Source organism: Gigantopelta aegis, chromosome 13 (genome assembly GCF_016097555.1).
Source record: "Gigantopelta aegis isolate Gae_Host chromosome 13, Gae_host_genome, whole genome shotgun sequence".
Lineage (NCBI taxonomy): Eukaryota > Metazoa > Mollusca > Gastropoda > Neomphalida > Peltospiridae > Gigantopelta > Gigantopelta aegis.
The window spans coordinates 5,261,284-5,275,650 of record NC_054711.1 but is presented as its reverse complement, the minus strand read 5'-3'; the positions used below and the strand labels follow the sequence as shown (position 1 = coordinate 5,275,650).

Here is a 14,367-nt window from a genome sequence, read left to right as displayed (position 1 = left end):
CTCTACTTCAACAACACAGAGACAAAGACGCCGTTCCCCCCAGAGAATGCAACTGTAGACGAAGAGCTGAATGTCCACTTGAGAGCAAATGCTTGCAGAAAGGAGTAATATATCAAGCTACCGTTAATACACTCGATAACAACAAGCAAGAAACATACGTTGGTTTGACCGAGAACACATTTAAGACGAGATATACCGCGCACACGAGCAGTTTTCAAAACGCAACACAGAAGAACACAACAGCGCTAAGTCAGTACATTTGGACACTGAAGGATAGATTCACCCCATACACCATTAAGTGGAACATTTTATCCAAAGCAAAATCATACTCTCCAGCGAGCAAAAGATGTAACCTCTGCCTGAAGGAAAAACTGTTCATAATGTATAAACCTGAAACCAGCACACTAAACTCCAAGAATGAACTCATATCAGCATGTCGACACAGACGCAAATACCTTCTGTGCGCATACCACACATCACCTATAGACCTGCATAGTGACGTAACCTCGACGTCACAGAGTCCATTACGTCATCAGCTTTCCGTTGACGGTGTAATTAAATCTACATCTGATGAGTGAGAGCAATTCAACTCTCACGAAACAAGCCTGTCATGTAGAGAAAAACATACACTTTTTAACGATATATATATATATATATATATATATATATATATACACATATTCTACTTGTGAATGTATCAGAAACAAAGGAAGGTGATGAACGTACAGAAATAAGACTGTAGCTATTCTATACGCGTCAGTATAACATATACATCTACATTACATTATTTATATATATCTACTACTCAAAAGAATTTAAGGGTCAAAAATTTATAACCAAATAAGTTTCAGAGTGTATTAGATTGATGATGTAAACTCCACCAAAAATTTAATTTATTGTTCCATATTTACAAAAAAACACAAATAAACGTCACTGTATACAAGAAAGTCACATGACATGCTGTCAAAGTTGAAGGTTGTCAAACATGGATTTTACACATTAGAACATTCGTTTAATAGTGTGTGAATCCACCCCTGGCGCGAATACACTCGACACATCGTTGCCTCATGCTGTTGATCAGACGTCTGAAGAACTCTTGGGGAATGGCCTGCCACTCTGCCATAAGAAGTTGACCCAGATCATAAAGGTTGGCCAGAGGGGCATGGTTATCCCGAACTCTCCTGCCTAATTCGTCCCAGGCGTTCTCTATTGGGGCCAAGTCAGGCGAATATGCTGGCCAATCCATCCTGGCGATACCTTGTTGTCTGAGAAAGTCCGTTACCACCCTGGCACGGTGGGGTCTGGCATTGTCATCCTGCAGAACTGCCCCGCCGCCAATCTGCTGAAGGCCTGGGAGAACCAACGGCCGGATAATCTCATTCAGATAGCGGATTCCATTCAGATTGCCATCCACCACATAGAGGGGGGTCCTGTGGTGGATAGAGATGCCGCCCCACACCATGATGCTGCCACCACCGAACCGGTGACGTTGTCTAACGTTAACGTCAGCGAAGCGCTCCCCAGGACGTCTGTAGACACGAACCCGACCGTCGTTGAACTGGAGACTAAACCTGGACTCATCAGTGAACATCACTCGACCCCACTGAAGACGTTGCCACCGCAGATGAAGTGTGCACCAGTGACATCTGGCCGTTCTGTGACGTGGTAGGAGTGGTGGTCGAACAGCCTGGCGACGGCAGCGTAGATTATTGGCTCTCAGACGATTGCGTATGGTTTGATCAGACACTCGAGTTCCAGTCGCAGTCTGCAGATTGTCACGTAATCGGCGTGCAGTGGTTGTGCGTTGACGTAGAGCCATATTGGTGATGTAGTGGTCCTCTCTATTTGTAGTGCTTCGGGGTCTTCCCGAACGTGGACGATTTCAAACAGAATTCGTTGCTTGGTACCGTTGCCACAGTCGGCCAACGACACTCTGACTGACACCAAGTCTCAGAGCAACATTTCTTTGCGTATTGCCATCCTGAAGCCAAGCAATAGCCCTTCCTCGATCTTCGATAGTCAGTTGACGTCGTACCATTGTCAAATTTGGAGTGTGCACCGTACACGAACGCAAGCTCCAATTATACGGAGCATTGGGAACAAGGAATACACATGCAAAGCGTGCAAATGAAGCGCTTTGTGAACAAGCAAGTTGTGGGCACTTAGCAGACATGTAAGCATGTTTTTGCCATTAGAACTAGTCGACAGTGTCAATGACAGTGGATTTTAATTCATTTATGGGTTACTTAGACCCACTTTCATCAAAATGGAACAATATCATGCGTGACATTATGGTCTAGCTAATATAATTGACATTCAGAAAATAATGTCGAAAATATCGTCTGACCCTTAAATTCTTTTTAGTAGTATATATATATATATATATATATATACCTATTCTACTTGTGAATGTATCAGAAACAAAGGAAGGTGATGAACGTACAGAAATAAGACTGTAGCTATTCTATACGCGTCAGTATAACATATACATCTACATTACATTACTTATATATATATATATGCCTATTCTACTTGTGAATGTATCAGAAACAAAGGAAGGTGATGAACGTACAGAAATAAGACTGTAGCTATTCTATACGCGTCAGTATAAGACTATTCTCAATATCTGAGATTGATTCTGAAAGCCAGTACATCCATCATACAAGTACCTCACACAAAGGATGATCCACTTCTGACTGGCCAGACATTATATCAAACAGATATGCCGTCACCTGAAAACAGATAAATATACATAGAAAGTTCAACTCGGAATCTTTCAATATGTCAGTTAAAAGCTGTATTGAATGAATGTTAAACGACACCCCAACATAAAAACACAAATCTGCTATTGGGTGTCAAACAAAGGTAAGTATATTCGTGAATATCATTATTTACACAGGGAACATTTTGTTCAGTATCATATTGTGATTCGCTACGCAAGCTTCAGAGATCGCTACACAATTTTAAAACATTAAACAGTAGCTGCTAATCAATGTTCAGTTGATTAGAAATATCGCTAATCAAGATTTTGAAAACAAAATGTTCCCCGTTACATTAAAAATCAAAATTATATCATTATATACAAACATAGTGTAATACGCTGTGAAATTAAAAAAATATATAAAAAATATGAAGGTAAGTATATTTTTTAAAAATATTTTGTTTAGAAATCAAATTGTTTAAAAAGCTTTAAAAATATTTTGTTTAGAAATCAAATTGTTTAAAAAGCTTTTAAATGTTGTTTAATCAAGAACAAGCTTATTTGTTTTAAACAGGAGTTCCTTAAAGGAACAGTCCTGAGTTTGTTGCCATTATAAGATGTTCCGACTAATAAAAGATTTTAACGACTAAAATTACATACTAAATATTGTTTCTTCTTTAGAATAGAATAAAGGTGTTTGTATATTCAGTGTTTCTTGTTGTCCTATTGTTTGTATGTAGCGCAAACTGGATTTGGTCTCCTAACAATTTCGAACATACGAAAAAATATATATATTGGGAAACGAAATGAAGTTTCAGCTAGTACAATACTGGGATGATCATAGACACATTTAAATATACAGACACTGATATTTTATGTAGGAAAATGTAGACCTATTTAATTCAAATTTGTGGCACTTGAAATGTTTCTGGTAGTCCACAACATCTTAACAATGGAATCAAAATCAAGAAAGTCTGTTAAAGTGACACACCCTTGTATTTAAACACTATGTCATATTTTTCACTGTTAGAGCCACTTTTGATCATTGAAATCAGACATTACATAGATTTTAACATTTAGATTATCCATTTCCGGTCATCCTGCTATTTCTAATATCACAAAATGCATGTTTCATATTTTTAAAAACGCATGTGCATCCGAGAAGAAATTGTTATGGAGTCGAGTTCTAGTCTGTTTTTAAGGGTATTTCACTGTGTCAAAGTCACAGATTCTTGTTTTACTCTGTTGTAACCTTATCCAGATGTGTTAGTTTTGTAGATTTAACTGAACTTAGTGTCCATTTTCAGAGACTGAAAAGAGGGTATCCGACTTTAAAACAGATCTTCATTACATGTATTGATACAGCACATGACATAACAACAAAATCAACCAACAACCCATGGTTGGTTTCTTAAAGTAAGTAACTATTTCAATTGAACACACCAGTACAGATATCTAGGACCCTCAGTTTTTTGTTAATGCAAATACTTTTATTGTGGTGACACCATCCACAGACAATTAAAGTTAAAGTTTGCTTTATTTAACAACACCACTAAAGCACATTGATTTATTAATCATCAGCTATTGGATGTAAAGCATTTGGTAATTCTGACATATAATCTTACAGACAAAACCTGCTACGTTTTCCCGTTTTTTCCATTAGTAGCAAGAGATCTTTTATATGCACCATCCCACAGACATGATAGCACATTTCATGGCCTTTGATATACCAGTTTTGGTGCACTGGCAAGAACAAATATAGCCCAATGGGCCACTGACAGGCCCAAATGATTGTGTTGCTGGTTTGGGTAATCTAGGACTTGTTGGATCCAAAATGTGTACAGAAAATCTGATAGCTGTTCATTCCTATCCAGAGGCAGATGTAAAGCTCCCCCCCCACCCCCCCCTAAATTATGCGACTGTTATAATATTATTATATATTAATTTTAATTTTTTATGATCCCCCTCCAAATCTCCCACAAAGTTCCCTTGGCATTCCGCCTCATGTCATTGCCCCCCCCCCCCCCCAATGCATTTTCTAGATCTGCCACTGTGTCCCATGCTTTGTAATTAAACTCTTTACACACCTTAATATTATAAAGTGTTATTACAATCAACATAAATAATGCAAAACAATTTTGAAAAATGCACAAAAATAAAAGTATGAAATCCAAAAAACCCAAAACAAATAACAAAACTGTCAACTATTTTTTAATCTGGATGGTGGAAAAAAGGCCAAACTAAAACTGCAACCAGTAATTATTAGATTTTACCACACATCATTGGGAATATTTCAAACTCTTTTACGAATGAAAAAACTAAATTAATAGTAATAATACTTTTGGTTGTTATAAAGATTTATTTTTTGCATACTTCAAAAAATAACATGCTACAGTTACCACGTCACACTTTTCAAACGTTTCTTTAGATGTTGTTAAAGCTACAGGTAATTTGTAACACACGGAATCATGCAAAACAAATCACAGGCAATATTTCTTTGTTATGATCGGCTTGGGCAATTCACAAAATACCTGCTTTTTTTTGTTGTCATCATCCTAAAACAGACAGATCAAGAAAGAAAAGGAATGTCAGTTTAACAAGCATTCTGCGAGTCCTACTTTTGCAACACATGTCCCCTACCGGGCCCAATAAATTTCTGCATCTCCTACGGTCAAGAGCCATAACTCTGTGAAAAAAGGGTAAATCGCCATAAAAGTCTAACTTGATCTGTAACAGTACTTGATGATTTAAGCTATACACGAAATGTCTCAATATTTTGAGGGATTCAGAATTTTTTTTCTGAAAACAATAAATTATTTTTCTTATCTTAAGTTCTATAACGCTGTGAAAAATAAGTAAATTGCTATGAAAGTCAAACTTGATCTGTAATAATACTTGATAAAGCTATACACAAATTTTCATAGTGAGGCATTGCAAAAAAAAAAAAAGAAGTCAGGAAGACAAATTTTCTAATCTCCAAAGCTCAAGGGCCATAACTCTGCGAAAATGGGTAAACTGCCATAAAAGCAAAGCTAAGTTACTATACAAAAACTTTCAGCTCCATATTTTTAAACACTGAGAATTTTTTTTTCCAAAAATCAGGGCCGTAGCTAGGATTTTTTTTTTTAGTGGGGAAACTGAATAGTTAATAGTCTAAAACTCCTTAAAGGAATGCTACAGCAAGGCTTTTGGACTCGTGTGCATATTCAACGATACATAATGCACATTATTGCTTAATATCAACAAGTATAATTGTATATTTAATTAATAAAACAGTTAAATGTGACAGCTATTATATATAACGGGCACAGCCATTTTGTACCATCCCAGTGAATACGCCCTCTGGCGAGCTGGTGGTTACGTAATACCTAATGTGTCACGTCAAGAATTAGTCTTCGAACTGAAGAAACAAAACATACCTCATTTTTGCGGATGCATCGCAGTGTTCTGTAATAATATCTATCCCAGTAACACAGCAACGTGTATATGAACCACCATTGTCAAAGTGTTGACATAACTGTATTATATTTTGTACATAAATTAACCCATGTACTGAAATAATAGTCGGAGTGTTTTCTTGCTTAATTGGTCTTTTCTTTCCGTGACCTGTACCTGTGGTTCTTGATTGGCAGGTGTATATTCAGACGGTCCCTAGACACACTAAAAAGACGTGCCTCTTTTATTAAGATCACAGGGTATTGTGTGATAACCTCAAATCGTAATGGACTTTACCAGCTTTATTACTGTAACTAATTCTGTAAAACCCTTGATTAAGTAGACTTTCCCATCTAAAATCACAAAACTGACCAATTACGTAGTACCAGAGAAAAGAAAATTATCACATGGGTATCGTGAGTGGTCGTTTTTGCTCGAACGTATCCTACCAATAGGCCTAATAATGTGCATTTTTTCTTTGGATTTAAAAAAATTTAAAAAAATACTATAACTCCATTTCGTTATATTGATGCAAATTGAAATATATTTAGTTAAATAGTTTATTATACTATCAAGTCATTTATGTTGTTTACGCCTTGTCGTAAATTAGAGCATTTGTTTACATTGTTCATAGGCCTAATAGAGAAGTTGGACCTGAGCTGACATCACTTCGCCCCAAGCTATACCACTGGTCATCACAAAAACGAAACAAAATGGCTGCCCCCAGTTAGCAGGAATAATCACGTTTTTTTTATTAATTCTAAAATTACGCGTTTTTCATTAGTTAAAGTGTCAGTATGTGTTGGTAGTCCGGGTATGTATCTTTCCAACACATAAGGCTCTTGTTGGAGTTTAGTCTACCTTTAAATGGTTAAGAAGAGAATTTTCTTTAAGTTTCTATAATTTTTTCTGGATTTTTTTCGGAGAGGGAGGTGGGCAACTGTCTACCCGCTAGCTACGGCCCTGGAAATCTATATGTGAAAGATGAACAGACAGACAGATGGGACAGAAATAAAACCTGAACTGACCCCTGCAATCGGCAATGCTGTGGAGGTTTTCGTTCTAAAGTCTCCGTAGGTTGGAGCAGTAGGGGAGTATTAATACCCAGTAACCAAGGCTTGAAATCAAGAGAAGTTTGTTTTGTTTAACGACACCACTAGAGCACATTGATCTATTAATCATTGGCTATTGGATGTTAAACATTTGGTAACTTGACATATTATAATTTTGTCAGTCAGAGGATACCCACTACATTTTTCCATTAGTAGCAAGGGATCTTTTATATGCACCATCCCACAGACAGGATAGCACATACCACGACCTTTGATATACCAGTCGTGGTGCACTGGCTGGAGTGAGAAGAAGACCAATGGGCCCACTGACTGGGATCAATCCCAAACCGACCGTGCATCAAGCAAGCGCTTTACCACTGAGCTACATCCCGCCCCTTTGAAATTAATATGACACAGGCAGCGAAAGCTTCTCAAAATGAACAATATGTATTTTGATAATCAATTTCATAAGCAGCTTTTGCTGTTCATTTTTATTTATTATTATTATTAATGTTTTTTACAGTACAGTATTCCAGATTTATTCAATATTCATCATTATAACATGATGACAGTTTAAATAAAAACTATTTCAATGACCTTTTTGAAGATCTTCTGAAAAACATTCCGCAATTATCAACATAATCTAATAATTAATATTACAATATACTGACATGAATAAATGAGAAAACATTCATAATCAACCAATTATTAATTTATAACTTTCCACCACAATTCCATGTTGTTCCAATCCTGGAAAATTATACAATATGCAAATTCACCGGCACATGAAATTCAGATAATCGTGCAATGACAATTTTGTATAAATAAGGCCTAAAAAATATATATGTGTGTTTCCGGTTTCCCGACCTACCCTGATTTTATGTAGTGACCCTAAAAATTTTAAAGCAAAAAATAAAAAAATGGCAAATGTTGTTTCTTTTAAATCATGATCCCTGATTTTTTGCAATCAGCAAACTAGATTTGAAACACCTTGTTCGATCACGGTTTCTCGGTTTGATTTGGTTTAAAAAAGGAAAAAAAAGGTTTCTACCTACCTTCCCTATTTTTTTCAAGGATGAAACCCAAAACACACTTCTTTTTTTAAGGCCTAATAATAATAAAACAAATACCCAATAATGATAAAAATGCCATTGCAAATAAATTTTGTCACAGATTTTTTGGTGACTGCGAGGTCTGAATTGCATGACTTTTTAGAATTTCTACGACCCGTTTGAAGCCCGATATCGACTTGATATTTTATATGTTTGCGGTACAGACAAAAAGTGAGAGATAAACATGTACTATGAGTCTGTGACTAAGATTTTCCATACTTCCTGGTCCGTCTCACCAAGCAGAGTAAAGTCCTGACTCGTGTGAAACCCGATATAGACTTGATATTTTATATGTTTGCGGTACAGACAAAAAGCGAGAGATAAACACGTACTATGAGTCTGTGACTGAGATTTTCCATACTTCCTGGTCCCGTCTCACCAAGCAGAGTAAAGTCCTGACTCGTGTGAAGGTCTCTGAAAAAGAAAACCTGTCTATTATCAAGACCGTACTACCAGCATACCGACATACTATGGGCCCTAGGATCAAATCCCCTCAGTGGACCCATACACAGAGTTTTGTCCCGTCCCAGGCAGTGCCCCCAAAACAGTACAGCACAAACCATGGCCTTTGACAAACTAGCCATGAGGTACCATACTGGTTGGAACAGGAAAAACCCAATCAGTGAATTAAAAAAGTTTATTGTAAATAAAGTTTTTGTTTAACACCACTAGAGCACATTGATTTATTAATCATCGGCTATTGGATGTCAAACATATGGTCATTTTGACACAGTCATGGAGGAAACCCGCTATATTATTCCATAAGTAGCAAGGGATCTTTTATAATATATGCACCATCCCACAGACAGGATAGCACATACCATGACCTTTGATATACCAGTCATGGTACACTGGCTGGAATGAGAAATAGCCCAATGGGCCCACTGATGGGGATCGATCCTAGACTGACCGTGCATCAGGTGTGTGCTTTACCACTGGGCAACATCCCGCACTCTTGTAAATAATATAAATGTATTATTATAATCAGAGAATTAAAAATGGTTATAAATAATTATAAATAAAGAAAATGTATTATTATAATCAGAGAATTAAAAATGGTTATAAATAATTATAAATAATGAAAATGTATTATTATAATCAGAGAATTAAAAACGGTTATAAATAATTATAAATAATATAAATGTATTATTATACGAATCGTTACGTAGACAATGAAACACCACTAAACCAGACACACACAGGACCAAACAAAACTACCAGTCTATAGCTCTAGGTTATGTGTTGTACCAATATTTAGAAAGGGATCCTGAAAAATGTCTGAAATTCTGGTTCACAAAGGGTCCAGTTTAGAGGGGTTTCAGGGTATCTGTATGTACATTAAATGTACAATTACAAAAACCTCAATGTATCAGCAACATGTTTCTTCTCTAAGTCTTACTTTGAATCTGGAATCTCATTCCGAACAATGTTTTCATCCTCTTCAAGTTTCGCTGCCTACAATCATAAAAAAAGACACATTGATCAGGAATAAACTTGCGTAACATCTGGTACTAATTTAAAATCAAAATATGCATTCAATCAATGTACGTGAGAAATTGTCAATCTGTGTCAATAACTAATACTACATCTGGTTAATCAGACTGTCACATGAATTTGCATCATAGTAAATAACAACATTATTTGTTCGAAATTGTCAGGAAAAAAGGAAGGAATGTTTTAGTTAATGATACTCTTGACATATTTTAATTACAGAACTTTATATGACACTGGACATAGTCAGGGGTGGGGTGGGTGTGGGGAAGAGAGATTTGCACATTTGAAGAAAGAGTGAGTTGCACATTTGAAGAAAGAGTGAGTACAACTTGTGCTGCACTTTCAACGTGCTGTATTCAAATTGTGCTGCGTTGAACTTGTACTGTGTTCAACTTGTGCTGTGTTCAACTTGTACTGTTTCCAACTTGCCTTCAGATTACCCTGAAACAGTTCTTCAACATCTGTGGTCTGGATGGTCGTAAGTGGTGCTGGAATTCATAAAACACAGATAAATCAGATTATCAACTGTCTTTTATTAATTCTGAAAATAATTACCACACGTGACACCGGACTCTGAGATTTATATACAAGATTAACGTCATTATATCTTAGGCAGGGTTCGACAAATCCACTAGCCACTAGTTTAATGACACTCCAGCACAAAAATACATCAGCTATTGGGTGCCCACCTGATGAATTTTTGGTCTGGGGTAGTAAATATTACCAACCAAATAAATTGAAATTACTATAATACATAGGGCACGAGAAAAGGCTTCTGTAACAGTGTACGGGCTAGTGACTTTCTCAAACACTGTTATGTAGTAAGATCTGAAGTTAACGAAACCTGTAACAAAGAGTTCTCACCACCTGGCCACCTAGTGGATCATCAAATAATCTAACACTAAAAAATGTCATAGGGATGTAAGTACTGAGTTGGAAAGAACCGAAAATCTATGGACTAAAACAAATGTTTAGTCCCATATTTCCACATCCAGTCTTCTGCATAAAATTTCCTCTAAAAACACCAACAAAAGCACCCAAAGTTGTGGAGAAAATGTTACAAAGTAAATCTAAAAACATTTAATTTTTCATATCAAAAATGTTGTGAACTGCATACAGTATGAAAATTGTGTTAATTTTCTTTAACAAAATGCTTCAAAAAATATTGTCAAATTCATGTCAATTTATTATTATGATGTAACTAACGCTAACAAATATATATTAAAAAATATATTCAATATTGCCATTTTGGCTGGGGGTGGGATAAGAAAGTATTGGGGGATGAGGTGGGGGTAAAATGGTAAAACGTTTAGCAGAAATAACAGTGACAAAGGATAGTCCGTCCGAAACTATTAGTAGGCAAACTGTACCTGTCAATTCCGTTACAAGGGGTTGATCCAGCGCGTTGAAGGAAGAATCCAACTTCAGTGGTTGACGACATTTCTGACAGACGAAACTTACACAAGTAACTCCTGCCTTCCCTACGTCAGGTCTAGGCGTTGTCATTTTTAAAAATAGATGTTCGACTGAAAAACCATTAGATGACTACAATGTGTTGTGTGGAAAAAATAAATATTTCGAAATATGACCAAATATTGAAATCAGCATAATTGGAAATTTGCGTTCTATGTTTCCTTACTGACACTATTCCTGCATCATGTTACGCTGAAAGAGAGAAGAAATTGAAAATAATATATGATGGTTGAACAGTCCATCTATTTTTGATAACCGGAAATATATACTTTGGGTCTCACACAACATTTAAAATGCGGAAAGGATCGACATCATCATCATCGTCGTCTTCATGCAAAAAATTTTTTTTCATTGGCCAAACACACACACACACACACACACACACACACACACACACACACACACACACACACACACACACACCACACCACACCACACCACACCAAATGTCAAGTACACATAAAAGGGGCCGTTTAAATATTACGTAACGCTATTTTTGTCAAAATTAAACACCCTCCCTCCTCCTGTAACGCTCAGTAACGCTAGACCATACACCCCACAACATATTACGTAATGCTTGGAGACACCCCACCCCCACCCCCAGCCATTCACAAACAAGTCATGCGATGGGTGTAATATAATTTTAACGTATTGTTTTACCATATGGGAAAGCGCAGATATGCATTTTAACAGGATTTATAATCCTTATATATAGTATGTATAAAGGAAAGGAAATATTTTATTTAACGACGCACTCAACACATTTTATTTACGGTTATATGGCGTTAGATATATGGTTAAGGACCACACATATATTGAGAGGAAATTCGCTGTCGCCGCTTCATTGGCTGCTCTTTTTGATTAGCAGCAAGGAATCTTGTAAATGCACCATCCCACAGACAGCTATAACTACATACGTTAAACACTGTAGCCGTGACAGAGCGTTTATACCCTCCCCCCACACATGGGCGTACATGAAATCGCTTTTTTATAATTTAATATATCTGACATTGATATCTGACATTATTATATTTACTCAACATAGAAATATATGCCCAATATCTCTGCAATCTATTTTGGAACACCACTTTTCAAAACTCAACATAGAAATATATGCCCAATATCTCTGCAATCTATTTTGGAACCCCCCTTTTCAAAATCCTATATACGCCCATGCCCCACGAAACCAAATACAATATTTTAGTAATAAACAATTTTAAAACTGTGTTACGTAACGCTGTTAAATACACCCACCCACCCCTTGTAACGCTATATAACGTTTGGACCTACACCCACCCACCCCCTCGAGCGCTACGTAATATGTGAATGGACCCCCAAAATAATAAAGTTTGATTTGTTTAACGACACAACTAGAGCATTTTGATTTATTAATCAACGGCTATTGGATGTCAAGCATTTTTTTTTGGTTAAAGTTTTTATTGCCCCAAAATACATTGGTAATATTAAGTTTGGGGACTCCTAATTCATCAACTTACAAAATAAGTGCTCAAAAATTATACAAATACATTTAACTAATAAAGACATGTTGAAAACACAATATTCTGTACAACAGTATTTGTTACTATAAAAACACACATTATGTACGATTATGTCATTAGATGTTAAGCTTAATTTTTGTAAATCTATTGTGAGATGTATATTGGGAGCAAGTCATACAGTTGGATTTATAATATACTTTTGGAATCCAGAAAAACAAAAACAACAACAAAAAGAAGAAGAAGAGAAAAGACAAACGTATTTTCAACAGAATAAATAAATAAAATATAGATAAAATAAAATAAATAGTATCTAAATATATACTTGCATAAGAAATGTACGAAAGGAAAGAGAGGGAGAGTAAGAGAAAAATATTTGTAAGTAATGAAAGCTTTTTCTCTGTATTAATACAAGTTGATTCTTGTTTAATATATTAAAAAACATAAACACAGTTTCGTTTTTTAAACCAAAACAACAACTATTTAATGAAATGTTTGTAGATCGATCACCGTTGATGAAATTTGGTCCAGTCACAATTGCGAAATGCAAGCAACTTTTCAGTATTGTAATTAAACATTATTATTTTTTAAACGATTGTACATTTGGTACTACCCCTATATACTTCATCTTGTATATATACTGTTTTGCAAATAATATATTGAAATTTAATATATCGTCTGCCCTATGATTATCATGTATTTGAAATGTTATATCTGTAACTGCCAAAATGTTTGTATTAATGGACAGAACCAAAATAAATGAATAAGAGTTTCTGGGACAGATTTACAGAATGACCATTTGTCATCTTGTTGAATTTTTATTTTACAGAAAAATGTGTTTGTAGACTGTATTCGGTGTTCTAGTCTATATTGTAACCACTTCAAATTCGTGTCATTAGATATTTTAAGGTAAATACTATATGTTTTTTCCAATTAAACGAATTTCTAAGAAAAAGTTCATTAACCCATTTATTTTGTGAGATTGGTTTGTAGTTTTTTTTTTTTAAAGAATGTTATAAATTCTCTGACAAACTTTCTTGTCTTGTAACAGAATTTTTGTTGGGATAGATATTGGTGGTCTTTGTATATTGCAATTGTACTTATTGAAAACATATTTATTTATTAAGTCCCTTACAGCATTTAAAAGTCCTTGTATTTCTATAACATTTGTGTCCTGTAGTATATTGTGTATGTAGTCTACCTTCTGTATCTTACCTTCATTATCAATTAGATCATATATGAAGACAATTCCTTTTTCAAACCATTTTTTTAATAGAATATGTGATTGCCTCCGACCTTCACACCTTTGTTATACCACATAGGTTGATGTAAAATATTTATCCATGACGTTATTTGTATTGTATAGGTTAATGTAAAATATCTATCCATGACGTTATTTGTATTGTATAGGTTAATGTAAAATATCTATCCATGACGTTATTTGTATTGTATAGGTTAATGTAAAATATCTATCCATGACGTTATTTGTATTGTATAGGTTAATGTAAAATATCTATCCATGACGTTATTTGTATTTTATTTAAAAAGATAGCCCATGCCTGAAATGTGTCATGCCAAAATTTATTATCTAATATTCTTAATTT

The 14,367-nt window shown here is 35.3% G+C and overlaps 1 protein-coding gene across 2 annotated transcripts in view; it reads right to left on the bottom strand.

Annotated features, from left to right (window-relative positions):
- LOC121387527 (beclin-1-like) overlaps positions 1–11,457 on the bottom strand; it is a 30,759-nt gene extending 19,302 nt beyond the window's left edge. The window contains exons 1-6 of one of the 2 annotated variants that reach the window (XM_041518674.1): positions 11,165–11,457; positions 10,224–10,282; positions 9,700–9,755; positions 8,633–8,714; positions 5,233–5,256; positions 2,670–2,732 (exon numbers count right to left, since the gene is read on the bottom strand). In XM_041518674.1, coding sequence (XP_041374608.1) covers positions 2,670–2,732; positions 5,233–5,256; positions 8,633–8,714; positions 9,700–9,755; positions 10,224–10,282; positions 11,165–11,300 — 420 coding nt within the window. In that variant the 5' untranslated portion in view covers positions 11,301–11,457. The remainder of the gene's footprint in view (positions 1–2,669; positions 2,733–5,232; positions 5,257–8,632; positions 8,715–9,699; positions 9,756–10,223; positions 10,283–11,164) is intronic. The other variant, XM_041518675.1, reaches the window with a different exon arrangement.
- Positions 11,458–14,367: the final 2,910 nt, after the last annotated feature.